Genomic DNA, 24,584 nt, shown 5'->3' on the forward strand with positions numbered 1-24,584 from the left:
TGCATGCAGCGGGAGAAGGGGGGAAAACATGCACATTGTTACATTGAAATACTGATCTCTTGGTAAATAGAGAAAAAATATCATAGTGTGAAACTGACATCAGCAACAACTCGGCAATAGTCTCCCAAAGTCACATTTTTGGTCCATGCATATTTGTAAAGGGAAATTAAATCCAATAAAAGAATAAAGAACTGTAATAATAATAATAATAATTAACAGCAATGTAACAATAATAAAATAAAACATAAAGCATATGAGGCCAGACCAAAATTAAGGTACAGAGTTACTCGGGTCAAACTACTCAACCAAGAATCTGAAGATTTTTTAATGTCCTACCTTTCTCTCTCAATTCATGTTATTAATTTAATGCACATGCCCCTTTATGTAATATTAAAAAACACTTAATTAAATCGACTCTCTGACATCCCAAATCTATTATTTCCCAGTAACTGCTACATGAAATCTGATATTCAGGTTCAACATTGCATAATGAGATTTTTTTAAAGTAGGTCTAATCATTTTAGCCCCTTGTTGCTGTTGCGTCTATCACTATTAATTTCTTTGGGAACAGGATAATTTAGGATATAGTCAGTGTATAATTCTGTATGTACTGGGTGTGGAAGAGGAGAGCATTTATGTTCTTCTAAGCAAATAAAAACATCACTAAACAGTGGTCAATTATAGCTTTTCTTCAATGCCCATTTTAAATGACCAGATTGGCACTTAGTGTAAAAATATGTTCAACTGAATTTCAGAAAACTGCTAACCCAAATTTGCCTAAATTATACATTTATTGATATTTATGTCTGCTATTAAATGTAGTAGTAATTTTCTACATATAAAGAAAAAAGAAACAATCAATGGACAATGGGCAATGGGAATGAGATCCACATTAGTGACATCAGTTCACAGAAAAAGAATATTTGTAGAAAAAGAATATCAGAAAACAGCAATGCAGCTGGTACAATGAGTTAGGATTAATTTACTTGTTCCTTGCAAGATACTACAAAAATGGAGTGAAACTTTAATTCATTAAATAGACAAATCAGGAGACCGGGAGTTGGCTGACTTCACTCCTTTGTTCATGTACTACCAATTTTAACACAAGTAGCATTTACGATACACTTATATGACTTTCATAAAACATCATATTAACTTCATTCTAGGCGCTTTGTTCTTATCGTTCTACTTTGCAGCTATAATTTTACAAATAATTTCCATGCTATTTATATCTGCAAAGAAGTAAAGTATTAGGATTTTCTGCAAAGTCTTCATTTGCCAATAACTTCATTGTCCTGCTAGCATTTTTAAAATATTCCACTGTAGGATAACCCAGAACCCTTTAATTTTTTTTTTTTTTTTTTTTTTTGGGACGGAGTTTCACTCTTGTTACCCAGGCTGGAGTGCAATGGCGCGACCTCGGCTCACCGCAACCTCCGCCTCCTGGGTTCAGGCAATTCTCCTGCCTCAGCCTCCTGAGTAGCTGGGATTACAGGCACGCGCCACCATGCCCAGCTAATTTTTTGTATTTTTAGTAGAGACGGGGTTTCACCATGTTGATCAGGATGGTCTCGGTCTCTTGACCTCGTGATCCACTCGCCTCAGCCTCCTAAAGTGCTGGGATTACAGGCTTGAGCCACCGCGCCCGGCCCAGAACCCTTTAATTTTAACTGAAGTTCCGCCTAGCTGTTTAATAACATGAGCACACTTCTCTATATATAAAACATGTTCTTAACTGACATGGCAAACAATGTGCATTGCTCAGTAAGATTTTATAAAAGCAACTCTATTGTTCTGAAGGATCTGATAACTCAGCATTCTAACTGATTATGTGGGTGGGTGGCATTTTGGAGAATTCCAATGGGTGATCTCTACCCACAATTTGGACATCACAAATACTCTTGAAAGCACAATGCTAAGCTGATAGAAAATTTAAAACGTATGTTGCTTGGGATGAAATACTACTGGTAATTTCAGTTAATACTCACCTATAGAATGTGTAATTTGTTGAAAATATCAACAGAAACATATTTTCATAAATGAAATTTTGGTATCAACATTTATAGCCACTTTGATACCACAAGGTATAAAAGGGCACATTAATAATTAGTTATACCATTTGTCATCTACACTAGCACCTGCTGAAGATAAGCTGCCAGTCCTCTAATCCCGGTGAGTCCCCCAGTAGGAAAGTCAAACTTTTAAAGAAAGGTCACAGAGAGTGATGAGTTTTAATATCATACTTTAAAAGCACTTTTGGCTGTATTCCAACTGATCCTCACAGTCATATATTTTATGACTTAGGTTAAATCAATACATTGTAAATTAATAGCTGGATTACTATTAAGTTGTATGAAAACCAAGACCTAGGTTTTTGATAGTAGCATTATGACTATCTGTATCTACACACCCACATACAAATATACATACTTGTTTGTCTTCTTAAATACAACCATGAAATAAAAAGAATAGATATGTTGGCTTCATTTTGAAGGTAAAGAAACTAAGCCAAACTGAGATTAAGTACCCAAGGATATACGGATAATGGTGAGAAAAGCCTAAGCCTTTTCAAATCTCAGTTCAGTATTCTATTTACTAAACTATACTAGTCCAAAAATCCTTCATTTTTTTTCCCAAATCTAATTGCTAAGTATCTTCTATAACTTTCTTTTCTTGAACGTGTTGAAAGAACATTAGTGACACAGTAACTGCATCCAAAAGAATGGAAGGTGGTATGACGAGCACTGAAATTTTAGAGTCAGCAAATGACAACGTTTAACATTAATGTCTACTTGTACAGGATTTTCTCAATAATGACTTTAACATTCTGGAACAAAATTTCACTTTCTTTTTTTTTTATATTTTATTGCATTTTAGGTTTTGGGGTACATGTGAAGAACATGCAGGATTGTTGCACAGGTACATACATGGCAATGTGGTTTGCTGCCTTCCTCCCCATCACCTATATCTGGCATTTCTCCCCATGTTATCCCTCCCAAATGTTTTAAAAGTGTTTTATAAAGAAAGGTGCTTATACACCAAAGGAAATGATAATAAAGATACCAAAAATATAAAAATAAAGCAATCTTTATAAGCATCTTTTCCCTGGGGTGATAGGAGGAAGAAGGCCTTGTTGATGCTTTGGGACTCTTTAATATGCAACATAAAGGTAAGAGGATTTCTTTCTTTGCTTTGAAGATAAACAGACCTTGCAATAGGCAGAATAATGGCTTCCCAAAGTTGTCCACGTCCTAATCCCCAGAGCCAGTGAATATGCTACCTTACATGGCAAAAGGGATTTTGCAGATGTGATTAAGTTAATGATCTTGAGATAGAGAGATTATCTTGGATTATCCAGTTGGGGCCAATGTAATACAGTGGCCCAACGTGGCCACTGTACTGTGCTTATTAAGTGAAAAGCAGACAAAGGAGAGACAGAATCAGAGTAAAGCAGCCTGACAAAGACTTGACTGGCCACTGCTAGCTCTGAAGACACAAGGGAGCTACAGTCCAAGAAATGTGGGCAGCCTCTAGAAGTTAGAAAAGGTAAGAAAACAGATGATCCCTTAGAGCCTCCTGAAGGAACATACATAACACCTTGATTTTAGCCTTCTGAGACTCATTTTGGACTTCTGACCTCCAGAACTGCAAGATAATAAATGTGTGGCTTTCAGCCACCCAATTTGCGGTAATTTGTTCAGAAGTCATAGGGAATTAATACATACTTCAGAATTAAAGTCCATGATTAGGAAGGTGAGAGGTATGACTAAAATTTTTTAAAGTACTGTTCTTAAATACTTTTCTCTCACGTTTAAACTTTAAACAGGTGATTTTTCATCAACCCAAACTTTGTACTTCCTTGTCACATTCACAATTTAGTTTCAATAGCATAAACTCAAATCTTTTTTTTTTTTTTCCTCCTGAGACAGAGTCTCACTCTGGCCCAGGCTGGAGTGCAATGGCACGATCTCGGTTCACTGCAACCTCCACCTACTGAGTTCAAGTGATTCCCCTGCCCCAGCCTCCCCAGCAGCTGGGACTATAGGTGCATGCCATCACACTCCACTAATTTTTGTATTTTTAGTAGAGATGAGGTTTCGCCATGTTGGCCAGGCTGGTCTTGAACTCCTGACCTCAGGTGAGGAGTTCACCTGAGCCTCCCAAAGTGCTGGGATACAGGGGTGAACTACCATGCCCAGCCAACATGAACTCAAATCTTAAAACATTTTTAGAATATACTAATTCTTCAATAAAATTTAGCATTTTAGAAAAGGTACCAGAAACTGCTAAAGATGTTCACAGATTATCCAGGTTTAAAAGTCATCAGCAGAAAAGTTTGTTTACATGAACTCATATTCTGTCAATTCACTCTTAGAACTCTAACTCACATGAAGTTGGTCATTCTGATCTCTTGCTTTGGAAAAACAAGTTAGTAAAATTATGTATAAATCTAAAATATTTTCCTTAGAACAGCTTCCAAATGATCATACAACCTATCAAACACTGAACCTGTCTACACAGTTATAATATACATAACAAATAGACTATATAATCTATAATAAATTTAATCTCAAATTCTGAACAAGAGGAAGTATTTCAGCTATGTAAGCAGATGGAGAATTTTTGTTATCTATATTCCTAATAATAAAACCAGGTTTTAAAAAACTAAACTTTAATTTTTAATTAAAAAATGATTTTGACATGTTTGTCTACACCACCACTATAGACAGAAATATAAGCCACATGTATAGTTTAAAATTTTCTAATAACCACATTTAAAAAGTAGAAACAGGTGAAATTAATTTTGACAATGTATTTTACTTAATCCAATATATTATTAACATTTCAATATGGTATCAATATTAAAACATTATTAGTGAGATGCTTAATATTCTTTTTTTGTGTGAATTCTGAAATCTGGTGTCCATTTTTACCCTTACAGGCACACCTCAGTTTAAACTCTCCACATTTCAAGTGCTAAATGTGACCACTGTACTGTGCAATGCAGGTCTCTATACTTCATACTCCTCTAAGTTCTCAGTCCTCAAAGTCCTTCTATATTAACATTTAAACACACCAGTGTTACATTAATGATTTGCCAGATATCTTAGCTGACTTCTGGAAATTGAAGAATGGTATATTTATGAGGTGTATGGTTTTAGTTAAAACTTCTACAAAATGTGACAGCAATTTCATAGCCTGCCTTGACATCCATTTATCATTGAGGACATACAAGAGCCAAGTAACTGTCACCTTTTTAGTCTGGCCTCAGACTGCAATAAATAACAAGCAATAGAATGAACATTGTAAAAATATTATTAAAATTTGTATAATTTTTTAATTTTTCGATCTCAGAAGAATGAGAAAGAAAATTTACCATGTAACTTTTAAGGGAGAAATCAAAAGCAGACGGATCTCCTGGGTATGGCCAGAACACAGAAATTAAAAAATAAATAAAAAATAAAAATAAAAATAAAGCCCATCAAATGGTAACAAAACAAAAAAAAAAGCCCCTCAGAAACACATGCACTGTTAATTCAGTTTTAAATATGATTAAAAAAAACCATTTCACTTTGACATTACCTACCAAGTTTTACTGAAAGTCACAAAGGCCTACTTAGTGTGACTCCCAAAAAAGTAATTTAATAATGTTTTGAAAGAAATAAATCATTTCCCTTTGCATGAAATTAAAGGCCATGGTAATAGGGAAAACATTACAGCAAATTACTTGTGTCTAAGGAATGGAAATAGAAGTTTTATCTCCTCTAACTACAGCCTAAACTTAAGCCCAACCTAAACCTAGATCTCCATTATTCCAGAAATCTACCTGAGAAGTAATGAGAACATGTTAAGCAGACATTTGCTAGAATAACTAGAATGTTCCTAGAGTAAAGATAAATTTTTAAGGTGATGGCCATTCCAATTACTCTAATTATATGAATGTATTAGATTATCACATATACCCTGAAAATATGTACATCTAATATCTATCAATTTTAAAAAAAGAAAAAAAATTGCTAGAAATCTCAATACTTATTGCTGGGCTGTATAATGTTTGTAGTCTTTTAGTGGGCTTAATAATTAGCACTATCTGAAGAGCTGAACAGCTTCAACATATTCAACATTTTAATATATACCCCTTCAAGAGATGATATACCAAAGTATTCTGGCAAAAATTTATAGAAAATGTAAATGTTACAATCTGTGTATTTCTTTATTTGATAAGCTTGATAATATCACCAAAAATTATTATGTGGCTAAATGATGGTGAATACAATGGTAGAAAGTTTTACTTTTGAAAGAGTGCTTTTTAAGCTGATATCCAAAGGCTATATAAGGAGAGTAAACAATAGTTTATCATTCAAACTGGTACACTCTGAGGGAGAAAGGGGTCATTTATTAATAATTATGCTAAGATAATAGGTATAAATTGGGGCTATCCTAGATAAGCCAGGATATAAGGTCACTCTAGGCATTATTATTTGCATTAATAATCTGTCATTACCAGTGAAATTTGGAGAATTAATAAAGCTATATTAACTCATATAATAATTTCCTCGATTCTATTTGAATAAATTAGTTAATTTTTTAGCAGGAGTACCATTTTCCATCATATATCCTAATAGTACATTTTCAAAAGGCTAGTCTATCTCTATTTCAGTTAATCAAAGAAACTTAGATACAGGTGATTCTATATTTTTATAAAAGATTAGGGAGTTAAAAAGACTAAAATTCACATGAAATAATTAAAATATATATGTATGCATGCATGTACATGAATATGATATATATTCATTCTATAATCTAGGTAAGCCAAATCTAGAATATGAAGGTAAAAGAAGAAAAAAGGGGAAAAAAAAGGTCAACAACAAAGAAAAAACTACTATAGAGTAATTCTGCTCTGAAGGCAAGCTGGAAAAAGAAGAATACTGGCAAATAAGGAGGGCGTGAGCATGGCAGTGGAACACTGTTTACTTATGTTTTCAAATGGGTATGTTCTATAACCCTGGGTGACAGTCTTACTATACAAAATAAGATATGGTAAAGAGTTGCTTTTTGTTTTGGAACAATTTGATTAAACACTGTTTTACATGTAAGTATTGCTATCTTAGAGTTATTTTGTGACTAGTTTTTCTAAAAAAATTCAATAAAGCTAATTTCTGTACAGAAAGGCACTCTGTTTAAAAGTTAGAGCAACTCTTAAACAATAAAACTATATAAAGCCTCCTTTTCTCTGGTTCTTTTCAAAATATGCTGTAATTTTACAGTCAATCCCAAACGTATAAAAGGAATAAGAAACTAAACTTAATTCATAAAATGAAAAGTGCTCATTAATTTATCTTAGGTAGTTCCCAGAGGAGGCATCTATGTGTTTGATTCCAAAATAAATCTCTATTAGGAGCCTCAGAACAATTCCAAGGGCACCCATTCCAGGAAAGAACTTTAGGAAGCAGTTAAGAAAGCTTGGAAGGACAGAAAACAAGGTTTTGTATCAGTCCTTGAAGGCAGATTCAGGGCAATTCTTAATTCTGTGCTTTGTTTTTAAAACATTTACCAATTAGTACATAGTCTGTGCACCCTTTAGCAGCCCAAAGAAAAATGGGGCAGTGAGGACACAGAATCAAGCTGACAGAAGCAGCCTATGCTTTTAGATTTCCCAAAGAGAAAGCTCATGTCATTACTTTCAAATGAAAATTACATGGGAGAAGTAATTGGATCAGGTAAATTTTAAAAAATGTGGAGCCAGGATGCAGTGGCTCACACCTGTAATCCCAGCACTTTGGGAGGCCAAAGCAAGCAGATCACTTGAGACCAGGAGTTTTGAGACCTGCCTGGCCAACATGGCGAAACCCTGCCTATACTAAAAATACAAAAAACTAGCCAGGTATGGTGGTGTGTGCCTGTAATCCCAGCTACTCGGGAGGCTGAGGCACAAGAATCGCTTGAACCCAGGAGATGGAGGTTGCAGTGAGCCAAGACTGCACCACTGCACTCTAGCCGGGGCAATACAGCGAGACCCTGCCAAAATAAAAAAAAAAGGTAGCACCCAAATCCTTAAAGCCAATGAAAGAAGCCTTAAGAAAGATCAATTTCCTTTGCTTCACAATAATTCAAACAAATTATTTTCTTGGTAAGGAGCAAGTCCTTAATGCCTGATGAAACTACATTGGTCTTCTAGTTGTTAGACTCTAGTTAAGAATATTTTAAGTGCATACATTTACAACTTAAAATATTTAAAACTACTACTTCAGATAGTAGTTTCCAGAGTGGTCAATAATCTCCACATATTTATTTTACACTCATGTGCTTCTTATCTCTAAACCACTGTCATTTTCCCACCTTGTAGCAAAAAGGATCACACAAAATAAACACAAACAATGCAACAAAGGAACAGAAATCCACTGTGAGAAAAATTACAAGCATAGTTTTACTGGTTGCAGTCTGAATAGACTTCACTTTAAAAAATACTTACCTAGTGCTGGAGAAAGTTCTGTATAGGCATATTAATCGTTTTTGTTTTAACTGAAAACTGGAACTTAAGAGTATAATTACCTCTTTAATAATTAACAAATAATTGTTATAGTCAGAATTAAACACTTTTAGTGTTGATATATTCTACAAAGGAAGGGAATAATAATAAGTAGCATTAAAACAGCACATACATTTTTATGTGTACACATGGGGGCAGGAGGTATATACTACTCTGTTATCAATTCCCAAAATACGGTGAATTGGGAGTATGAAATTGGAGAGGTAAATATTGGCTCATTTATTGGCTTTATTTAGCTTTCCCTCAAATTACATGTTTAAGAGATTTAACCAAAGCCAAAAGCTATTTTCAAAATTCAGTAGAGATGACCAAATGAAAATTAACTAAAAAATTGCTCTCACCTAACAAATGAAAGTAGCAACAGAAAGGTAAATATTTATAGGCTTGGCTATAGCTAATGGTTTCGGTAGAATGTATTGCACATAATGGGCAGTGAGAAAACTCTCAAGTAAAACGTCCAAAAATTCAATTCATCAAATTTTTCATTTTCTTCACAACACCACTGTAAGACTTTGCCATTCCCTTGTTCCTAAAAACACTGCTGTTTCTTTTAATGCATGGAAATTCTAATTCATATAGATTGGGAATTTAAAATAGTAAATAGGGGAAATAATTTTTTGTTTGTTTTGAAACAGTCTTGCTCTGTCACCCGGGCCGGCGTGCAGTGACGCGATCTCGGTTCACTGTAACATCTGCCTCCTGGGTTCAAGTGATTCTCCTGCCTCAGCCTCCCAAGTAGCTGGGATTACAAGCATATGCCACCATGCCAGGCTAATTTCTGTATTCTCAGTAGAGACGGGGTTTCACCATGTTGGCCAGGCTGGTCTTGAACTCCTGACCTCAGGTGATCCCCCGACCTTGGCCTCCCAAAGTGCTGGGATTACAGGCATTAGCCACAGTGCCCAGCCTAATAGGGGAAATAAATTTTAATTAAAAATTTCAGTTCTTAGATAGAACGTATTTAATACACACGTATAAGTACACACTTACTACTTTCATTCTGATGCAAAAAAATCTAACTCACTGTATGTGTGATTTAAGTGCCTCTACAGCTTGAGGACTGCCTATGTGGGTAGAATTTAAAGGAGGAATCAGTTCATAGTGAATTCCTCAGTTATTGCTCACTGTGTTTAAGTCTTGTCACAATTTTCAAAAGAGACTGCACGCTAACTGAATAATCAAAACATTAAATTTGTTCTAAGTATGCTGTTTTGAAGTTGAATTTTGGCTGAATTGTTCTGAGAGAATTCAGAATAGAATTCTCATAGACTTTCACCTTTTTTAGTTGTTGCACTCTTCCTTTAAACAGAGAAAGCAGAGGCCAAAGTTAAGGCTCATAAAGAACTGTCATCTACATCCTGTGTTCCTTATGTCCCACTCTCCCCTCAAGCTTCTCTGGCTTCCTACTTCATCACCTCCCCGACCCCCATATAAGTATCAGAATAAAGTTTGGCCACGTGGTAGCTTATTTTTAGAGATAATCTAACCCAAGGTGGATACTTAGGATACTTTTATGCAGGCTTGAAAACAGCTTATGTTTTCTGAATACTTGCTATTTAAAAGAACACAAAACTCAAAAAGAAATCAAGCACACTTGATATTGAAATGGAGCTTACCTTAGAGCCTCGTTCATTAAAGATTATTTCCACATCTAGGATTTTGCCAAACTGCTGCAGGGATAAAAATAAAAACACTTACTTACGGTCAGGTTTTTATCCACATATTTTGTTCTCTTCTGAAATGGGAATAGCTTATTTTTCTTCTTCTGTTAACTACTTATTTAACTTCTATGTTTGTATTTGTTGGTAAGTTCCAATACCAGGTTCTGATTTTTCCTCATCACTGAATTGACAGTTTCTCCTTTTCTCACTTCACTCACTCAGGCAATTATCCACCTCTACGTGTGGAAGTGTGTTGTTCAGAGATATTTACAGTGTTAGCCCATTAGATACTTCATGTGGACAAGAAGTTGGAATTTTCCTAACTACGTCTCTTATTTTTTAAAACAGTCTCAAATTTAAAAAGTCTAGTAAGTAGAATAATATACTATAGGAAGCTGTTCCCCTCCTGTTTTTATACAAGCAAAGTATATTCACTATATAAAAAGCAGTAAATAAAAACTACAAGGAAAAGGGAAAACAGAAAATAAAGATCATCTGCAATCCTACCATCATTATGTTTTAGTACACAGCATTCCAGGCTTTCCCTCAGGCATGTAGAGATAAGTAACAATTGACATCAGATATATTCTATATACTAATTTAAAAAAAAAAAGATGGAGTCTTGTTCTGTCACCCAGACTGGAGTGCAGTGGTGCAATCTTGGCTCACTGTAACCTCTACCTCCTGGGTTCAAGCTATTCTCCTGGCTCAGCCTCCCAAGTAGCTGGGATTACAGGTGCCCGCCACCACAGCCAGTTAATTTTTGTATTTTTAGTACAGATGGGGTTTCACCATGTTGGCCAGGCTGGTCTCAAACTTCTGACTTCATGTGATCCGCCCACCTCAGCCTCCCAAAGCATATACTGCTTTTATTTTTTAACTTAGCAATAGATTATGAACAACTATCCAAGTCAATATGTATCTATGCTACCACTTCCATAGGCTACATGCTAGTCACCATTTAAATATTTCGACAATAAACATCAAGAATATTTTAAACAACAGCTCTCTTTATTAATTCTTTAAATATTTTAACATTCAAAAAAGGAAACAAAAACTAAAGACACAAAGCCTAAACTCTATCGTTAGGTAACTAAATAGCTGTGTAGGGGTTACAAGAAATACAGTAATTATTTAGGGGGAAAGTATATATAAACAAAGACAAAACTGTTTTAATCAATGCTTGGATGAAATGAATTGAACGTATATGCAGAAAACTTTCAGATATCTTTTTGGCTCATATTTCCCTCTGAGTATTGGAGTCATACATGATTATCTACTTCACTTGGATTTCAAACCTGACTTTGGGAAATGTGAAAAAAACTGAAAAATAGAGTAAAACAGAAATCATGCTGTTCCATTGGACTGAATCATTACTATCTTTATCAAAAAACTAGTATTAATAACCCAAGTTTTCTACAGTAAGACATACTGATTTGGTTTAATTAAAAAAATCATGAAAAACGGAAAATGTCTTATTTTGGATGGAAGGGCATTTATGCTTATCCTATAAAACTAAGATTTGTATGGTGCTTTGGAGTTTGTTTTATATTTTCTAATGCATTCTTATAATATCCTTCTAGAGTAAGGATCACATTTCTTTTATGGTTAAGGAAAATGAGGCTAAAATAAGCTATCTGTCAAGTTTATGAAGCTAATGAAATGGAGCATGGAATACCCGCTCTTTACCAATGCTACTGTTCTTCTAAGTAACAGAGTCACAATGTGGAAGAAAATAAAGCAACTATTCATCTCTGGTAAGGAAAAAATTACTTCTTTTGTACTTTATGCCTATGAGAAGGGCATAATACATTTCAGTAAATCACTAAGGCAGATCTGCAATGGACACTATTTTTCTGACTCAAGAGAAAACACACCTCTGACAGATGAGAATGTACTCTATTCTCACAGACCTTCAGAGACTAAGATTCTATATTAGCTCTGATAATTCAGTAGAGAGCCTAATAACTCATGGTCCCTAGAAGTTTCTTCTGTGTAACCCAAGTCTTTTATGCTGCCCTTTATTTTCTTTTGTTCTCTTCTCTGAAGAAATGGAAAATATGTGGTTACCATTTTCTGTGTAAAAGCTCTTCAAGTACTTCAAGAACATCATTAAATCTCAACTCTGGCGTTCTCTTTAGTGTGGAAAACACATCCAGGTAGTCAGCTATAAATGACTGAATTTTGCCCCAGTGTCTTTTCACCATGAAGCGGCCACAACCAAGGCTTAAAGAAGATTTGCTTTTCTAATAAAGTACTAGGCAGCTATCCTAATGGAGCTAAAAAAAAAAAAAAAAACTGATTTACCTCAGGATCTTTCTCAATCTATTTGTAGTTTAATCCTAAAGTAATAATGACTAATACATCTGGGGGATTAAAATCTACTTTAATTGTAAAATCCATAAAAAGACTTCAGAGACTTACCCCAAACATCTGCCGGAGGTCAGGGTCCCGGAAGCGGAAAGGAATATTAGAGACATGCAGCCGTTTTGGGGTAGATTTACTCTCTGAATTTTCACTACTTTGTGTCTGTGACTGCTGGCCATCTGTCTGTGCTCCACCTTCTGTCTGCTAAGCAAAGAAATAAACAATAATGTATGAAAAATAAACACAATTACTTTAAAATAATTAAAGTTATCCCCCCACAGTAACCATCTCCAAACAGGGTATGTTTAAGCAAAAATTACAAAGATGTTACTAATGTTCTTAATGCTATTGTCTACAAACAAACCTTTGGTGTTTTGAGTATTTATAGTATGCTAGTAAAATGGGAGATAATAAACACAGAAGTACTAAGTGACTTGCCCAAGATGACATGGAGATACATTAGGATAATTCATCTAGATACAAAAAAAAGTTCCTTTATTCTTAGACTCTTAGTAGAACTTTCTATTTCTAAGATATTTCTGTTTTGAAAATGGAGAATCTGTTGTACTTAGTTATGGAGGTCACTGAATTTTTTGGTCTATTATCTCAGGCTCTCTCAAAGAAATGAAGTAAGGGAAAATTCTTATATTTCATTCCCTCTATTCACTCTAGTATTATTACTATGTTGCTAAAGTATTATATTATTATTTATGGAGAGGACAAACCCAGCAACAACTGAAGAAGCTCTCCTCCCTAGATTATGCAATTCCAGCTTACTTTGGCACAGGGGAAACCATCCTTCTGTAGCCCAGAGCAAAGTGTATTTAGAGAATCTAACTGTTGGAAAAGGCTTTGAGAGACTTTGACTAATCTGCTACTCAACAAAAAAATGCAAGATTTGTACATATCCACAGTTAAAGAGCTGTGGATGAGTGTGGGTATGCGTTTATTTATTTTTTTAATTTCTTTTTTTTTTTTTACTTTTTGGACTCATTTCAATGGGTTGTGCATGGTAACCCAATATGCTTACACACGTACACAAGAATCACATGCAGAAATCAATGCTTCAAGACAGGACAGTTACTATATGTGCCTACACTCTGGTATTTTCTAGTTTGTTTTCGTTTTTCTTACCTAGCATAAGCCAGTAAATTGAATTTATAACCCACTAAGAGGTCACAGCCTGAGGACTGGAAAACAGTGAACTAAACAACCTCTTCAAGCGCTCAGGTACTTCCGAAAACCACGTTTTGCTACAGTATCCTCAGCATCATTCGGCAAGGAGCGAGGCAACTCATCCCCATGTCCCCATGTTACACTGAAGGAGACAGAACAGGGGGCTTCCCATGGGCCACCGATATAAGTCAGTCAGAGCACTTGGACTCAGATTTCCCAAACTTCATGCAATTTCCACTCAATCACACTGCCTTTCCACGTGGCTTTCAAAGTCATTGCTAAGCCTTGTTTCCATGATGCCACACTCAAGTTTTAAGTGAAAATCTATTATGAAATGGAAACTTTTTTTGGAAACTATACTGCTGCAGAAAAAGCACACTGTCAAGAGTCTCCATTCTGCCTGCAGTGGGTGGGAAGAAGAATCTACAACATGTGGTCCCTGTGGTCTACAGGGTAGCTGCCTTTTTTTTTTTTTTTTTTTGAGATGGAGTCTTGTTCTGGTACCCAGGCTGGAGTTCAGTGGCAGCAGAATCTCGGCTCACTGCAATCTCAACCTCCCAGGTTTAAGCAATTCTCTGCCTCCACTTCCCAAGTAGCTGGAATTACAGGCACCCACCACCACGCCCGGCTAATTTTTTGTATTTTTAGTACAGATGGGGTTTCACCATCTTGGTTGGGCTGGTTTTTGAACTCCTGACCTCATGATCCACCCTCAGTTTTCCAAAGTGTGGGGATTACAGGCATGAGCCACCACGACTGGCTAGGATAGCTGCTTTTTAAAAATGAGTTTGAGGGGGCACCGAGAGGGGACCACTAGAACTGTCATTGAACATTCATTTGCTGCTCTCCAATCAGGAGACTCCAGCAGCTGCAGAGAACACCTGGAATCAGAAGTGAACTCCTGAGTAACGACCCTCCAGGACATAAAGATGGTCTTCTGATGAGAAAGCCAGGGACCCCAGACACCGCGTGTCCTACATGGAATGGCTGACTGGCCAATGGCAGGGCCACGAGGAAGCCTGGGACTTTCAAGGATGGCCCTGGGCTATTCTAAAAAACGTTTCCATCACCAATACCCGCTTGAATGGGCCCATGACTGTAAGGAAGGCACTATCAACTCACACCAATTCCAAAGGAAAAAACCCAGGCTCAGGGGCTTCCCAGTGAAGACAGGGACACCCCCCTGAAAACCACACCCCGGACTAGAGTGCATGGTCCTCCACTGGACAGACCCTGTGGTGGGTCCTCAGGATCCCAAAACAGGCTGCTCAGTGACAGGCGCTGAAGGGGGCAGGGACAGGCGCTGGGAGATCCTGCCTGTGCAGAAAAAGTCCTCTCAGGAACAAACCACATTCCCAATCTGGTGAACCACACTCAGTAAAACAAAATCCAGGCCAAACAGCTATGCCTTCAACTCAAAAGGAATCTGAAGAGTACATAAGTTAGTTAAACATTGTAACCAAAGCAGTTAGGGAGCGCTTCCGAGATGATGAAAACCAAGGGGAAAGGGATGGAGATGAACAAAAATGACCTCATTAAGCCAGAGGCAGGCAAAGCCACACCACTTCTAGAAAAGTGTAAAAATAAGGCAAGAACTCAGGTTCCTAGGGAGAGGGACAGGAGTTGAGGGTGACTTGGTACCTGCAAGTAAATTCCTTAACTTTCCTGCCATCCTGGCACCTCATGCCCAACACAACCTCTGGTATTGGGACCAGTGTGGTGTCAGATGGCTGCTCTCCTTCAGGCCAGCCTTGCTGTCCATGCAGGGATGCAGGCAGGCAGTCGCTCATGTAGGAGACTTTCTAAGGATTCCACTGCCCAAGGGCTGCATGTCTGTTTTCAACGAAGACAGACACCTGGTGGCCACTATCTCCATTCTTCTTCAGTCTCGTCCTCCTTGTGGTTGCGGATGCTGCAGACCAAGTCCTGTGGGTTCTTGTCAAACATGTGGTCGATGATGCCCTTCACCATCTTGAGGGCCATCGCGGCGGCCCCCGGGGGCCTCGCCCACTGCCCACAGATCGCTGTGCTGCCAGCCGCTGTGGCGAGGCAGGCTCCCAGACCAGGGCGGCAGAGGAATCCGAGGACCCTGGCAGAGGCGGTGACCCGCTCAGCAGGGGCCACAATCCCACTCTGGGCCTCTTGCAAATGGTGGACATGCATTTATTTATTTTTATTTTCTTTTTTAAAAAAATTGAGATGGTATCTTACTCTGTCACCTGGGCTGGAGTTTAATAGCGAGATCATAGCTCACCGCAGCCTCAACCTCTTGGGTTCAAGTGATCCTCCCACCTCAGCCTTCCAAATAGCTGGGACTACAGGTACACACTATCAGCCTAGCTGAATATGCATTTTTAATCATGTATCTCTTTTGCAACATCCCAGGCATGCATTTATCTAACTTTTTTTCACTAAGTTCTCAAGAAAGTTACATTGAGAAAATTTTTGAGAAATATCTCACAGATGTGACACATTCTAAGCATGCGATTTTGAAGTATTAATCTGGCAGTTGAAGAACCTTGTGTTTTTACTATTCCTTATTAAGTGCATGCCAAACCGGATGGCTTGCTGAGATGATTAAACCAACATACTTTTAAAACAGGAGTGGAACTTACTGTTCTTATTCTCTCAAATGAGACAGAAGTGAGTCCCCAACAGATTCTTCTAGCTGACAGGATGAATCCCCTCCCTTTGACTTTCAGGCTAAAAGAAGCTGTGAATCAGAGATACTTTTGGCTCAGAGATGTTAGCAACCATCTTGAAATGAAGTTTGAAACTTTAAAATATAAAGGATAATCAGGAATAAACTCCAAATGAATACCAGCTTTTCAAGTGTCAATTTAAGTGATGGCAGCTTTTTATCTCATTCCATTCAGGCCTTGCAGATGGCTTAAATGTGCAATGATTCATGTGATATAAAAATAGCAGAAAAGGGAAAAGCTATGAAGCAATGTTCTGTGAAACGGTAAGGTTTTCAATCATCAATCTTGGCACAATGCAGACTAAACAAAACAAATTCCACTTAAAGATGAAACTCACTAAGTTACTAAAACAGCATCAAGCAAACCAACATGCAGTCAAAGCAACAAGCATCAATTACAACTAATGCTCATTCAAGTACCTTCAAACTTGTCTCTTACATCTCAGAGTGGGATCACATAAAACTTTATCTTCAATCAAACTTTAAAACCACCAGAGCTGGTCTGCAAGATGACAATGTATCACTCTAAGGAAAGTTAAAAAGACTGATTCCACAAACTCCAAATTACACCTTTATATATAACTTTATATGCAGCCCATGTTATCTGTCATAGCGTATGTGAAGTGGCAAGATAAATGAAAACTAATGATTACTTCAAAGTATGCTGCCTGAAGTGCTTATCTGTTGCTCTTGATGGTTCTTTGCTTCTCTGAAGACACAATTTAAGATCAGAGGCAAGACTGGTTAATTTTGCAGCGTGTAGTGAACACCCCCCACCTTTTTTTTAAATATGAAATCTGTAATTCTATGTTGATCTGACATGTAGGAAAAGTGACTTAACATTATTTCCCAAATTCTCAAGACTTCTCATCTTAGGCAATTTTTAAACTAAAGTTTAACATGCATAGATAAAAATACATAAATTACAAGCATAGAGCTGAATATTCACAAAGAAAGTACGCCCATGTAACCATCAAATTAGATCAAGAAACTGGATTCCAAGAGCACCCTAGCGGCCCACTCCAGTTACTGTTCCCTTGGCAAAGGTCATGATGATTCTGACTTCTAACTCTCTAGATTAGTTTTGCCATTTGTAAACTTAATTAGAAACATGGAATCATATCATATGTACTCTTTTGTGTCTGGCTTCTTTCATACATTACATTTATGTAACATGCACACATATATTGTAATTTATTCATTCTTAGTCCATTGTATAAACAACAGATTTTGAGCTGCTTATAGTTTTGGATATTAATATTAATATTCCTGTGAACATTCTTGTTTGCATGTCTTTTGGTACATACAAGCATGTATTTCAGATATAGTTATATATATCCAACAGATATATATATATAAAAACATGCATACACACACATATATATATGAGTGGATCTGCTGGGCAAGAATATGTGTCTGCTCAGCCTTAGTAGTACTGACATTTTTTCCAAAGTGGTTGTAGTAACTTATACTACCATCATATTTGTTTTTTTTTTTTTTTTTTGGAGACAGAGTCTTGCTCTGTTGGCCAGGCTGGAGTGCAGTGGTGCGATCTCAGCTTGCAACCTCTGCCTCCCAGGTTCAAGAGATTATTGTGCCTCCAACTCCCAAGTAGCTCGGATTACAGGCATATGCCATCATGCCCAGCTAATTTTTGTAGAGATGGGGTTTTGCCATGTTGACCAGGTTGATCTGGAACTCCTGATCTGAAGTGATCTGTCAGCCTTGGCCTCCCAAAGTGCTGAGATTACAGGTGTGAGTAATCCCATCCAGCTAAGTTCTACTTTTCTCAGTATTATTTTCATTTTAACTCTTCTGGTTAGTGGAATTATATTGTACTTTTAATTTGTATTTCTCTATGATTAATGAAATTGGTCATTTTTTCATAAGTTTATTGGACATTTTGATATCCTGTTTCGTGAAATGTCTGCAAATTCTTTGTCCATTTTCTAATTAGGTTGACTTTTTTTGCTTATGATTTGTAGAAGTTCTTTATAAATTTTGGATATGAGCCCTATGATAAATGTATTGCAAACAATTATCTTTCTATGTGCTGTAGTCTAGCTCTCAGATTTTTAACACAGATTTTTAACTTCTTAGTGTCATTACCACCAAAATGGCTAGTTCAAACACCCATTTTTGAACAGACATTATTAACTTTTCCGTTTGCTTAAAAATCCCTACCATAACAACTGTTTGACCTCACTGGAAGCAACAAACATTGACTTTGCAATTTCCTGTCTCTGAGTCCTCACCTGTAGGTGTTTATTTGCCTTTCTATCAAATTTAGGTTTCAAAACCAGTAGTTTCAATCTCCTTGGTTGAATCCGCCTATAAAAATTGCAACCCTGAATGACTCCAACCATCAGTTTTATCTAAGCTTGAACCTAGGCAGGTACCTGATGCTGGAAGAAGATCACTCAACTACTAAAGAAAAAAATAGATGCCTGGTCACCAAACCAAAAAGGGTCCAACAATCTTACCAAGTTTCTTCAGTAAGCTAGTGTTCCCACTTTCTACAAATACCTTTTCAAACTTGCTTTCCTTTCTTTAAACCTCAGATCTCTTTTTTTTTTTTGCGATGGAGTATGCTCTGTTGCCCAGGCTGGAGTGCAGTGTTGCGATATAGGCTCACTGCAACCTCTGCCTCCTGGGTTCAAGCAATTATCTGCCTTAGTCTCCCAAATAGCTGGGATTACAGGTGCCTGCCACCACACCTGGCTACTTTCTGAATTTTTAGTAGAGACAGGGTTTCACCATCTTGGCCAGGCTGAGTCTTGAACTCCTGACCTCATGATGCACCTTCCTCAGCCTCCCAAAGTGCTGGGATTACAGACGTGAGCTACCGCGCCCGGCCAGATCTTTTCTTCTTTCCACTTACACAGTTTGGTTAAAAAGTGGGAATCTCTATAAAGTAACAACTATTTATTGAGTGCCAGTCCCTGATCTAAACTTTTTAATAATATTTAATAGTTCACTAGTTGCCAAACACTGAACTACTTTACATATTTCGATGAATGTAATTATTTCAACAACTCTACACAGTAGGTACTTTTTTTTTTTAAAGTAAGCAAATAGTAGGTACTACTTTTTCTTCTCATATTTCAGATGAGGAGTCTGATGAACAGAAAGAGTGTTTAACTTAAGTAATGAAGCAAGGATTTGAACCCAGGTAGTCTGCCTCCAGAGTGCATGTTCTTAACCATTATACTGTACTTTACATGTATTATTTTCTTTAACCCTCACAGTAACTCTATTCAACAGGTACTAGCATTATCTCCAACTGAAAGAGGAAGAAGCTAAGTGCAGAGATGTTCAGTTAGTTTCCCAAGGTCACACAGTAAGCAGCAGACTAGGAATTCAAAACTAGGCAGCCCAATTTCATATGTGAAATCATTTTTTTTCTAGCACCATACCCATCCTCTCTTCTCATTAGAAGCAAGAACCCATATGAATCCCATCCTCTCTTATCTTCTTAGGACTCTCATCTGATGTAGCAAGAGTCTCCCAGAGTGGAGACAGGCAGGGGTAAGAGGCAGGGAAGGGTGCACTAAGAGGTAACATGGGTTCTATACCATTTTTTTTTTCCCCAGAAGGGGTCTCCCTCTGTCGCCCAGGCTGGAGTGCAGTGTGGCAATCTCAGCTCACTGCAACCTCTACCTTCTGGGTGCAACTGATCCTCCTGCCTTAGCCTCTCAAGTAGCTGGGACAACAGGTGTGAGCCACCACGCATGGCTAATTTTTATATTTTTTGTAGAGACGGAGTTTTGCCACATTGCCCAGGCTGGTCTTGAACTGCTGAGCTCAAGCGATCTGCCTACCTCAGCCTCTCAAAGTGCTGGAATTACAGGCATGAGCCACTGTGCCTCCTGGGTTCTATACCTTGACAAAAGACAAATAGGTCAGGCTATGTGGAGAAAGGGAAAGGCAAGGGAGAGAAAATAAAACCAGCAAAGGTAGGCTGACATTTAATTAGGAAAAAAGCCAAAGAACTACTAAATTGATGCGGGGACGTAAAAGTGATTTTTCTGTACAGAGTAGAAATAGAAATAGAAAATACTGGTCATGCTATATTAATGTACTTAAATGAGATCATATCTCACACCTGACATTCTCATTTTAAGTTTATCCCAATATAGACTACTAATTGCTGAAATATACAAATCAGAGAGAAAAAAGGAAATAAAAGTTTTTAAGTCTTATCTTTGTGGAAAGTGGACAGTTAATCTGATCCAAGAAAAATCTCATTCTGTAAACAGCACTGGTTTGCATTATTTTCTATTGTTAGCTGCTGAGCACCTTTACTGACCATATAAACAACGCTTCCAAGTTGTGGTTTTCCCTTTTGTGGTCATTATCCGACCTAATATATCCACTGGGCAAGGGATAAAACAGAAGAGGCTGGATGGAATCCATTCACCAACAGTTTACAGCGAGGACTGGCAGCAGTGCTGGCCTGATGCAATCACACAGCTAAAGCCTATACATCTACCCTTCAAACAACTCATCTTTCCTGGTGCAGCTGAGCTAGCCGTCAACACTACATACACAGGAGGCTGGTGCCAATTACATTTAATAGCAAATTAGATTTTTAAGTCTCAAAATCTCATCCTAGAAATAAGGACTAAACGTTTTTTCTTTTTTTTTTTATGAGTTCTAACTTTTAAAATATTTATAACTAGGAAATAGATTCATTTTTCTGACTCCTCTATGAAACAATGGAAATATTTTAACTATACATTGTGACCAAATGTTCTGTCATAATCTAAAGGGAATTCTGAGTGATAAGATTAACTTTCCAAGTCTATCAGATTAACATTAAACACATACTACTCTGAGACAGATACTAAGGAATCTCTTAATGAATTCAGAAATACTTTTACTTATGAATTATCCATTTTCTTCAATATTTATTTTTCCTCTTTCCCCCATAGAAGTCTTCATTTCTTATTCTCATCTCTTTGAGGCTAACAGAGAAAAAAAGTAAAAAAGAAAATTCAGTTTAGCACAGTACATTTTTTGAGAATCTGATTAATGTCTGAAAATACCTAGCTAACCATCCTACTTTAATGATAGTTTGGCTGGTCACAGAATTCTAGGCTGGAAAAAAAAAAATCCCTTCAGAAGATGACTCTCAACTGCCTTCTAGCTTTTAGCCTTCTAGCTGAGAAATCTGAAGGCATGATTCCCATCTCCTTGTGACTTTTTTCTCTCTTGTAGCTTGTAGGACTATCCAAATATGCCCAATGGTCTAAAACAGTATCCATAGTGATATGCCTCAGTGTGGACTTATTTCATTTTTATCTATTTTATGGAGAATTCTGTAGTCTCTTTCAAGTAGGAAATTAATGTCCTCAGTCCTGGAAAGTTTTCTTGAGTTATCTGGTGATGATTACCACTCTACACATTTATCTTTCTTTCTGGAAGCTTTATTATTGGATCTTCTGGACTGGTCCTCTAATTTTCTTATCTATTCTCTTGCATTTCCCATCTCTGCCTTTTGGCTCCATTTTTCTGGGATATAGGTCCTTAATCTCTTATCTGAAATCTTTGGGGCCAAATCCATATCAGAATTTTTAGAACTTTAGAAAGATAATAAAGAATATAACCCATAATGTAACACCCACCCCTCATCCCACCCACATACAATGAGATCTGAGGCAGTGATACTTCTTTAGCAAAATCTATAAATGCCAGAAATAGGCTGTGTTGTAAACTTATGAAAAATATAACTTTCAGAACTTTTAGAATTGTGGATAAGAGACTATAGGCTGGGTGTAGTGGCTCACATCTGTAATCCCAGCACTTTGGGAGGCTGAGGCAGGCGGACCACCTGAGGTCAGGCGTTCAAGACTAGCCTGGCCAACATGGTGAAACCTCATCTCTACTAAAAATACAAAATTAGCCAGGTGTAGTGGTGCACATCAGGAATTCCAGCTACTTGGGAGGTTGAAGTGGGAGGATCAATTGAGCCTGAGAGGTAAAGGGTGTAGTGAGCTATGATCATGCCACTGCACTCCTGCCTGGGTGACAGGGTGAGACCCTGTCTAAGAAAGAAAGAAGGGAAGAAAGAAGGGAAGAAGGAAGGGAAGAGGGAAGGGAAGGGGGAAGGGAAGAGGGAAGGGGGAAGGGAAGGGGGAAGGGAAGGGGGAAGGGGGAAGGGAGAATGGGGAAGGGGGAAGGGAGAAGGGGGAAAGGGGAAGGGGGAAGGGAAGGGAGTTGTAAGTTTTAAAAAAGAAAAAAGTAGGCCAGGCATGGTGGCTCACGCCTGTAATCCTAACACTTTGGGAGGCCAAAGTGAGTGGATCTCCTGAGGTCACGAGTTCGAGACCAGCCTGACCAACATGGTGAAACCTCGTCTCCCCTAAAAATATAAAAATTAGCCACCTGTGGTGGTGGGCGTTTGTAATCCCAGCTACTAGGGAGGCTGAGGCAGGAGAATTGCTTGAACCCAGGAGGCGGAGGTTGCAGTCAGCCACAATTGCGCCATTGCACTCTAGCCTGGGCAACAGAGCAAAAACTCCGTCTCAAAAAAAAAAAAAAAAAAGAAAAGAAAATATTTTAGGATGTCAGATTCTGACACCTTAAATATTAAAACACTAAGAATGTTTAACTGGTTTAAAGATTACATACAGGCACAAGTGTAAACAAATATTAATGTTTGCATTTAGAATGTGGTTGGAACTCTTAGGAAACTTAGAAAGAGACTGAAAAGTACATTCATTTCACATTACAGGTGTGATGAAGAAAAAACCCACACTTAAATCTAACATTACCATTAATCCATTTCACAGTTAGAAACAGTTTAACTTATAACTCTCATGATTTTACATACAAAAAAAACCAATTACATAAAACTTAATCTCCTGCTGCATTCTCCCTGAAGACCTCATGGTTTTACGAACAAAAATATCAATCGCTCCTAGTTGGGCTCCATTTATTTTGAATGGGGTGGTCATCTTCAGACAAGGTATGTGAATGAATCCTTTCCATAAACTCAAATAGGTATTTTCATAGTATTATGAAGTCAACATTTAGTGTAAGGGACAAAGTTCCGAAAACAGTGTAATTCAAGAATAAACCTATAAAAGGTCAGTAGATATTTCCAATAACTGTTAAAAGTACATCTGTCAAGTGAATTGCCATGCAATTCAAATAGCTTTCAAATTAGGCAACTATCAGCTGGGTGCGGTGGCTCACGTCTGTAATCCCAGCACTTTAGGAGGCTGAGACAGGTGGATCACTTGAGGCCAGGAGTTCAAGACCAGCCTAGCCAACAGGGTGAAACCCTGTCTCTATTAGCTTGGCGTGGCGATGGGCACCTGTAATACCAGCTACTTGGAAAGCTGAGGCAGAAGAACTGCTTGAACCTGGGAGGCAGAGGTTGCAGTGAGCTCAGATTGTGCCACTACACTCCCGCCTAGGTGACAGAGGGAGACTCCCTCTCAAAACAGACAAACAAACAAACAAAAAAATAGGCAAGTATTAACAAAGTTTTCATCTGGAAAGATTCACACTGAATCAAAATTTGCACAAAAGTGAAACTTCATTCACTTTTTATATCAGATTTTCAAATCTGAATGATTTAAATTTGAATAAAATAAGATTGTGACATATTTAATATTCAAGGAAATGAAATGGAACCATCATAGCCTACTTGATATTCATTTTCTCATCTAATTATGAAAACAACCCTAGGCAGAAGGAACTATTATCACCATTTTTACAGATGAGGAAAATGAGCATTAGAGTTATAATTCTCTCATGGTTACACATTCAGCAAACAGAAGGAGCTGAGAGCTGAACCAGCTCAATCTGATTTACAGGGTTATACTCCCTAAACACAATATTATATAATAAAAAGTCTTTTTTTTTTTTTTAATAAAAAAGCTTTAAAAATTCAATTTTCCTTACAATATTTTACAAAGTCGGCTGGGATACTTTTCATTATGCCACTGCATAGTATCTTAAAAAAACAAGAACTACAATCCATTTAGAACATCGACTAGATTTGTTAGCACTTAAAGTAATTTTATCTTTTAATTTTCTCAGAGACGGTGTCTCCCAATGTTGCCCAGGTTGCTCTTTAACTCCTGGGCTCAAGAGATTCCCAGGCCTTAGCTTCTCA

General features: G+C 37.4%; 1 protein-coding gene across 1 annotated transcript in view; it reads right to left on the reverse strand.

Annotated features, from left to right (window-relative positions):
- Nucleotides 1-16,475, reverse strand: part of LOC135271229 (RNA binding protein fox-1 homolog 2-like) — a gene marked incomplete at its 5' end in the record, with an annotated part of 36,686 nt that extends 20,211 nt beyond the window's left edge. The window contains 3 exons of the mRNA XM_064367860.1: nucleotides 10,168-10,221; nucleotides 12,637-12,783; nucleotides 16,371-16,475. Coding sequence (XP_064223930.1) covers nucleotides 10,168-10,221; nucleotides 12,637-12,783; nucleotides 16,371-16,475 — 306 coding nt within the window. The remainder of the gene's footprint in view (nucleotides 1-10,167; nucleotides 10,222-12,636; nucleotides 12,784-16,370) is intronic.
- Nucleotides 16,476-24,584: the final 8,109 nt, after the last annotated feature.

The sequence above is a fragment of the Aotus nancymaae genome, unplaced genomic scaffold (genome assembly GCF_030222135.1).
Source record: "Aotus nancymaae isolate 86718 unplaced genomic scaffold, 86718_ANA_hifiasm-v0.15.2.pri h1tg000076l, whole genome shotgun sequence".
In the NCBI taxonomy this organism is placed as follows: Eukaryota; Metazoa; Chordata; class Mammalia; order Primates; family Aotidae; genus Aotus; species Aotus nancymaae.